This window comes from Galeopterus variegatus, unplaced genomic scaffold, assembly GCF_000696425.1.
Source record: "Galeopterus variegatus unplaced genomic scaffold, G_variegatus-3.0.2 Scaffold7664, whole genome shotgun sequence".
NCBI lineage: Eukaryota > Metazoa > Chordata > Mammalia > Dermoptera > Cynocephalidae > Galeopterus > Galeopterus variegatus.
The window spans coordinates 79,330-88,094 of NW_007733775.1; the positions used below are offsets into that span (position 1 = coordinate 79,330).

At 36.4% G+C, this 8,765-nt stretch overlaps 1 protein-coding gene across 1 annotated transcript in view; it reads left to right on the top strand.

Annotated features, from left to right (window-relative positions):
- Nucleotides 1-4,334: 4,334 nt before the first annotated feature.
- The window catches only part of LOC103607733 (THUMP domain-containing protein 2-like), a 21,098-nt gene continuing 16,667 nt past the window's right edge, over nucleotides 4,335-8,765 (top strand). The window contains exons 1-3 of the mRNA XM_008592204.1: nucleotides 4,335-4,452; nucleotides 6,166-6,575; nucleotides 7,661-7,738. Of these exons, the coding sequence (XP_008590426.1) occupies nucleotides 6,183-6,575; nucleotides 7,661-7,738 (471 nt within the window). The 5' untranslated portion in view covers nucleotides 4,335-4,452; nucleotides 6,166-6,182. The remainder of the gene's footprint in view (nucleotides 4,453-6,165; nucleotides 6,576-7,660; nucleotides 7,739-8,765) is intronic.

Consider the following 8,765-nt stretch of genomic DNA (forward strand, 5'->3'; position numbering starts at 1 on the left):
GGGATCCGAACCCTCGGCGGGAGCGCCGCCACACTCCCAAGCACCGCACTCTACCGAGTGCGCCACCGGGCCGGCCCCAGGTTGAATGCCTTTTTAAAAGTTAAAGAAAATATATTTTTAAATTCCCTCTTCTAAAATGAACCAAAACAAACTCAAACACCACCTTAACTCATCTCTTAGCACTTTAAAATTAGTTCTGAAACTAAATGACATCTGTAGAATTTGGAGAACCTTGGTACCTCCCTATATTACTACACATTTTTGCCTAGATTTAAACTTTTAATTTTTGCATTAAACTTGAATCCATGAATTTTAAAAGGAAGGAAAAAATGCTAACTGCTAAGATGTGCTAGCAGATAATAAAGCTGTTATTACTTTAATAAAGACTGTTATTTTATCTTCAGAAGTGTTAGACATAAAACCAGCTGGTTTTAGATACTTCATCATGAATTAATTCCAAGTGGAAAAAACAGATTATATATATAAATAAATTTTCAAGTAACAAATATAAGTATGAAATATTCTAAAATGCCACATTTCTCCCTAAATATTATAATTGAATGTGATAAGTTATAAGCAATAAACTGAAGAAAAAGGGAAATACTAATTTTAGCAGTTTTTGAAATCATAAGCAGCAAAATATTCATTCTCCCTAATGCTTTAAGATACAATACCTCTCTTCCCAAGGGGTAATGTGCATTCACATATAAAATTATTTGATTCTCACAATGACTGTTTCACAATTTAGTAAACTACTTCTGATTATATGCTTACTTGTAAAAGGAATGTAGGCTTTATTTTAGTTCTTGAATAGAGAGAGTAATGTTGCTGCTTTTGGTTTTGAGAATGTGCTTGGCATTTTAGTGCATCCACACATAATATTCTTAGGATTTGAAGCCCTAAATAAATTAAACTTTTTAGGTCCTTTTAATTAACTTGATAGTCATGTTCTTTTTGGAAATCTTCACTGTCCCCCCTCCCCCCAAGAGAGGATATTTTTAGCGAAAGCTCATTATATAAAATGTTGCCCTAGACATTCAAATGAGTGAAAAAAGATCTTTGTACAATTAAGTAACTATAGATTGATGTCTAGATCATTGACTGTTTAAGTTAAAATCTCTGGACCAAACATTTGCATCAATTTACTTGTTTATAGGACTTGAATCTTGAAACAATACATGATCAGTAAAATATTTACAGTAGACTCTTGAACAGCACAGGTTTGAACTGCACAGGTCCACTTATACATGGATTCTTTTCAGTAAATACTACAGTTGGTCTTCCATATCTGTGGGTTCTGCATCTGTGGATTCAACTAACTGTGGATGGAAAATACGGTATTCCATAGTTCTTTTGTCCATTAATCCTTTCATGGGCATTTAGATTGATTCCATCTCTTGGCTATTGTGAATAGTGTTGTGATGAACATGGGAGGGGAGTGCAGGTATCTTTCTGATATATTGATTTCACTTCCTTTGGGTATATACCCAGTAATGCAATATCGGGATCATAAGGGAGATCTATTTTTAATTCTCTGATGAATCTTTATATCGTTTTCCACAATGGCTGTACCAATTTACATTCCCATCAGCAATGTAGGAGAGTTCCCTTTTCTTCACATCCTCACCAGCATTTGTTACTTATTGTCTTGTTGATTATAGCTATTCTAACTGGGGTGACATGGTATTTCATTGTGGTTTTAATTTATATTTCCCTGATGAGTAGTGATTTTGAGCATCTTTTCATATGCTTGACAATTTGCATGTCTTCTTTTGAGAAACGTCTGTTCAGGTTCTTTGCCCATTTTTTAATTGGGCTTTTTGGGGGATTTTTTTTTTTTTTGGCTGTTGAGTTGTTTGAGTTCCTTATATATATTCTGGATATTAGCTCCTTGTCTGATGTGTCATTTGCAAACACTTTCTCCCATTCTGTAGGTTGTCTCTTCACTTTGTCTCTTCACTCTCATGGGAGCAGAGGGGCGTGGAGTGGAGGGGGGGAGAGAAGTGGTGGACTAATGGATACAAAACTGTGCTATCTACCCTAAGTGAATCATTGTGCAATATATGCATGTATTGAAACAACACACTGTACCCCACACGTATGTACAAATAAATGTTAAAATAACAATAAACCACTGAGCACAAAAAAAGGAGAGAAGATACAGTATTAGCAAGATGCAGAACCCATGGATAATGAGGGCTGACTTTACATATTACAGGGTTTGCACAGGATGAACTTCAGGACTTGAGCATCTGGGGATTTTATCCCCAGAGGGTCCTGGAACCAGTCCCCTGCATATACCAAGGGATGACTACAATTCAGTTCCCCCAGAATCTTGGCAAGTTATTTCATGTCTGTTTAATTGTTCTGTGATGGTTTTAATATCTGCTATATTCTTGTCAGGTAACACCAGCTAGATTTTTAAAAACTGACTTTTGAAAACTTGGCTTTCAAGTTCAAAGTATTTTGAGGTATATATTTAGTTCTGAAAAAATGTCACCTATGTAATAAGAAGAATAAATCCTAGAAACCAGAAGTTATTGTTTTGCTTACTTCACTGTCTCCTTAAATATTGGTCATTTTGAGGTATATATTTAGTTCTGAAAAAATGTCACCTATGTAATAAGAATAATAAATCCTAGAAACCAGAAGTTATTGTTTTGCTTACTTCACTGTCTCCTTAAATATTGGTTCCTAAACATTCTTCTCATTCCCTGTTTCTCCCCATGATGTCATCATCTGTTCCTCCATCTATCTTGGTCAGCTGCATTGCTGGTGTTTAAGCTACTTCGGTTTTAATTGGTGACAACCTAGGGCTTCTTTGACAAAGATTCTCCTTCATCAACCTGGAGTAGTAACCCCAGAAATTACCATCCCAAAAGCTAATTCAACCATGTCAGACCCCCAAAAACAAACAAAAAATTGCTACGGTTCAAGTTCCCATCAATGACAGCCACCTAAACACATGGGATACCCCAAATTCCTTGGTGCCTTAGTTCTACGAAATAACTTAGAACCATATTAGTCAGCCCCTGGCCACTGCTAAAAGAATTCCAAGACAATTCTCTTCTATCCTGAACTTAAGAGAGTTGGGTTGACCCATAAAATTTAGGATTCCATTGGTATTGAGCACCATTTGTCATTGCACGTTAGGCCCCCTATGAGTCTGTGTTCTTTTCATTTTCCTTTCTTCCTTGACTTTTACCACATATCCAGCCTGTCCCCAAAGCCTGTTTCTGTGTGCTGGCCATACCTTCTATCTATTATTCAGTCCCCACAGCCAAGTGTCTCATCATTTCTACCTCTGTAATCTACTTCTCCCTCTAGCATCATATTCTACACTCTGCCTTTTATGCCTCTTCCAAAGTAATTTTTCCTGCTAGCTATTTCAGTGCTGTCACAGTTTTCATCAAAAGTCTATAATGGTTAACTGTTACCATCTATGTGCTCAAAATTTCATGACCATTTATCAAGCTGACCTAAACTATACCATCCATCCTCCTGACTCTACCAGTCAGCATAATACAGCAAATGCTGCCAAGCCCACCTGTAGTTTACTTCAGCCAGCTTTGCACTCCCACTCTGCATCTGCCCCTTAGTCTTTGTTAGAATCCCTCTTCCCAAATCTTATAGGATTCTTCCCCAAGACTTTCAATAATGTTGGCTTTTATATTCAGTGCTACTTATTGTACCTACAGCTTATCAATACATTATAATATTAAAACTTTTTAGTTTTCTTCTGGGTTTAATTCAAGTTATTGTCTTATAAATTTTACATTTTAATTTATATGTCTATTACATTATTATTCTGGTTACATTCTGTATGCCTCCTAGTAGACCACAGGCAGGTGTTTTAATAAATACCTTGGGCTAGACACCTAATTTGTCCAATTCTTTATATCTTTCTTTTCCCCACTTCTAAAGAGTAAATGAGGTTTGGTAATGTAATTCCCAAACACAGTATACTGTGTTTTAGTTTTCTATTAGTGTGCGTGTAGGTATGTGTGTGCTTTGCGATAAGAAACATAACAGAGGAAAACTATGATCTTGGTCACTGACTATGTAACCTTATACAAATTATTTAACCTGCCTAAACCTCAGTTTCCTAATGTGTAAGAATGGGGGTGATAAAATCTACTTTAGAGGGTTGTTATAGGGATGTGAAGAAAATAATATGTATCCAGAGTGCCTAGTACAGTGCTTGACAAATAGCATAGTATTGTTAATCTAGATGCAGCTTTAATTGATTAAGGGGGGAAAAGGAAATGATTCTTCTCTAACACTAGACTACATTAATATCTGTTTTCTATCTCTAGGTTGAATATATTTCAGGAAAGGTTTTTTTCACCACCTGTTGTGATTTGAATACGCTGAAGAAATTAAAATCTGCAGAGAGGTTATTTTTGCTGATTAAAAAGCAGGTTGCACTTACTGTTTCTTCTGTAAGTAAAGGTACTGTATATGCCTATTGCTTTTACCCCCATGATATATTGTACTCCAGAATTTTGATAATTAATATGCAGTCATTTCACATTTTTAAGATGCATTCATATGTATCGGATCCTTAATTATGCATTTTTCTGTATTTCCTGAATATTATCACCTGATTGTGGTAGAATCTGTCTCTTCTCTTTGCAACCTGCTGCTGAGATTTTAGTGTCCTAAGCCACATTTCTTTTTTGAGAATTATGATCAGGTACCTTTTCTACAGATATGAATGTTCAATTGCATTTATTGAGATTTAGAAACATGTAATAACCCAAAATGCATTATTTTAATAATAAAGTGGTGAAAACTGTCCACTTGCAGGAGTAAACACTGCATTAAACTTCAATTTGATTCTTAGTGGTGGATCACTTGATTGCCTATTGTGCACAAGAAATTATGTAATTATATAGTCTATAATCTATTTTAAGAAAGATACAAATGACAAGATATCAAGATGGGACAGAAAAAATTGGTAAAGCAAATTCCAAGGTATTGTACTGTGGGGCCAATATAATTTCCTCCAAGTATTCCATACACTCTCATTCATTAAGAAAAGAACAAGATATCAAGATGGGACAGAAAAAATTGGTAAAGCAAATTCCAAGGTATTATACTGTGGGGCCAATATAATTTCCTCCAAGTATTCCATACACTCTCATTCATTAAGAAAAGATTACATTTTGCTGAGTATACTGGCAGTCCCTAAGACTGAATGAATGGGTTGCATATCTAAAGTGTTACTTTATAGAAATTCATTTTAAGATATATGCTAATATAGCATGATCTAAAATGAAATAGACCCAAGATTCAGCTGCTCTGTTACTGAGCTCTGTGTTTTGCAGTTTATTTACTTTTTTAAAACTTAATTTTTATAGGCAAGATTACTATTATTTCAAAGATTGATGTACATTGTAGGTCTGTGCATATATTAAAGAGATACATATATTATTATAGGACAAATGATCTTGCTAAAGTATTACATGGTACTCCTATAGGAATTTTAATACAGTTTGGGTGCTATATATGTAAAATAAGAATGAACATTATTCTACCCAGTATTTTTATGATAAATTATGTAAATTACAAATGAAAGTGAAGTTATTCATATATAGCAATTTAATAAAACTTATTTTAGGGCCGGCCCGGTGGCGCACTGCTACAGTGCGCCACTTGGGAAGCGTGGTGGCGCTCCTGCTGAGGGTTCGGATCCCACATACAGACCGGCCGCTCACTGGCTGAGCGAGGTGCGGGAGCACCACCGAGGGTTGCGATCCCGTGGCCGGTCCCGGTCCGGGCGCGACACTGAGGGTTGCGATCCGTTGCCGGTCACGGAAAAAAAAAAAAAAAGGTTAAAGGAATTTTAGGGCCGGCCCGGGGGCGCACCGCTACAGTGCGCCACTTGGGAAGCGTGGGGGCGCTCCTGCTGAGGGTTCGGATCCCACATACAGACCGGCCGCTCACTGGCTGAGCGAGGTGCGGGAGCACCACCGAGGGTTGCGATCCCGTGGCCGGTCCCGGTCCGGGCGCGACACTGAGGGTTGCGATCCGTTGCCGGTCACGAAAAAAAAAAAAAAAAACTTATTTTAAAGAAATAAAGCTAGTGGAATTTGGGAGCAATGAATGTAATGGATGGTCTTTAAAGCTTCAATATAGGATTAACAGATTTTATTTATTTAGGAAAAATATTTAATGAAATGCAAAGACTTATAAATGATGATCCAGGAAGTTGGTTGAATGCCATGTCAATTTGGAAAAATCTTCTTGAACCTGATGCAAAAAAGGAAAAACTCTCTCAAAGAGATGCTAACTCACTAAAAAGAAAAGTGGTAGAAAATGAAATCATTGTTGCAAAGAAATTAAGGATAGAACAAATGCAGAAGATAGAAGAGCACTGGGAATGCCAACTGGAAAAACAAATAGACCAAGAAGCATTGGAGCAAAGGGATTTTATCACTAAGAGAGAAAAATTTCAAGAAGAATTTCAGAATGATGTAAAGAAAACAACTAATACTCTTAACCAGAACGACCTGACTTTCAGAGTTTCTTGTCGCTGCAGTGGAGCTATTAGAAAGGCCTTTACTTCACAGGTATGCTTACCTCCCAAAGTGGGATCCTGTTTCCTAAAAGAGTTGATTACTTAGATTTAAAATGAGCTGTGAACCTCCTACAGAACAGATAAGTAAGCCCAGATGGATAATTAGTTCTTATATAATTAAGTATTTTTATTTTTATTTTTTTTATTTTTTATTATTATTTTTTTTTGTCTTTTTTATTTTTTATTATTTTTTTTTTTGTCTTTTTTCGTGTCCGGCAACGGATCACAACCCTCAGTGTCGCGCCCATTTTTTATTATTATTTTTTTTTGTCTTTTTTCGTGTCCGGCAACGGATCACAACCCTCAGTGTCGCGCCCGGACCGGGACCGGCAATGGGATCGCAACCTTCGGTGTCGCGCCTACACCTCGCTCAGCCAGTGAGCGGGAACCAGTCTGTATGTGGGATCCGAACCCTCGGTGGGAGCACCGCTGCACTCCCAAGCGGCGCACTGTAGCAGTGTGCCACCGGGCCGGCCCTAATTAAGTATTTTTAAAAATGCATTTTCTTTTTTAACTTTACCTCAGGTGATTACGAGGAATGGTCTGCCTCTGCGTGTAATGACCTTCTCCTTCCTGCCTAAAGACTCATAGATGTCCTGTGCATTTAGAAATCTTGATATCATGGCCCTAAGCTTTTGGGATTTGTCTTTAGTTCAATTTTATGCTTATTGAGTGGATACTCTGTATCAGGCCTTGTAGTGGGATTGTCACTGGGACCTAGACTACAAATACGCAAATATACATGCGGTCTCAATAGTTAACCTTTCAGCTTGCGTCCGTTTCCCAAAACCCAGAATGACCATATTTATTAGGTTGTGATCTGGTTATTTCATGTACCTAAAATTACAAGAATGGAAATTACAGATGAGCGAACGGGTGGGGGAGGGAAAACGCAGCTTTATTGCCTTGAATAGAAAATGCCTTAGTGTAATATTTTAATATTGCAACCGTGAATTACCATCAGATAGTCTGACTTGATTCTCATACAGGCTCTGTTAGTTTTTGCTTATGCTTAAACTTGAGTTTTTCATTTTCATTTAGTATTCTTATCTTTTCCATAACTTGCTACTTTTCCAGGAAGCAGGAAGAGTAATTGGAATTGCTCTTATGAAACAGTTTGGTTGGAAAGCAGATTTGAGGAATCCAAATTTAGAGGTAATGAGTATTTGTTTTATATGTTTGTAACCTAATTCTTTAAAGACCGTGTCATCTATTTTTATCGTACTTTTCAATTTTACTTCAGAGTTTTAAAAAGCATGTCTACATAGATCCAGAAGTCTGTTTTCTCTTTAGCAGTAGAATAATACAGATAGTTTTGCTAGTGGTTTTCATTGTGAAAATGTTTTGTCTAAACTCCAAAAAAAAGACATTTGGAGTAGAGTTGTTTGGTCAGAGGTAAAGAAAAAAACATTTATTATAGTGTTGCAGAGATGCTTTCTATTATCTCTATAAAATATAATAATAGTAAATTCTATAATAAGAAATTCTAGCTAATGTTCAAAAAATGAATAACAACAAAAAGGCTTGCACAGAATTTCATAGTATGTTAATAGTGGTTTTGTTAGGGTTACGAGATTATATTTTTCTTTTTTCTCTATTTTAAATTAATTTAATAAAATTACACTATGTTTAATTGGAACAAACAAAAAATACTCTTCTTTATTTTTTGAAAACCATCTTGTGAATTTGACAGGTTACTTACATGATTCATTAATTCATAATTTTATTACATACTATATAACTTTAAGTAGGGTAATACCTGGCCAAATAAATGAGAACATTTTTGAGTTGTTTTATTTTTTAATTTTCTCTTATTTGATGTTTTTCACTTTGAAAAACTAATACCTAATGAATATCCTTTATTGCTTTTCATGCAAAATACTTTGACCCCAAGAATGTTTTGATATGAGAGTGTCTTACCTCCCATCTTTTCTTTTCCAGTTCTCTTCTCTCCTCGTTTCCTCCTCTTCATCTCCCCTGACTCCATCTCACTGTCAGAATTACAGTTTTCTCGTGGATTAGCTCATTAGTAAATATTGCAGATTTCATTCTTATCAGCCATTCAATGCAATTAGTAATAGCTATAATTCGGGCCGGCCCGGTGGCGCACTGGATAGTGCGCCGCTTGGGAAGCACGGTGGCGCTCCCGTCCAAGGGTTCGGATCCCACATACAGGCCGGCT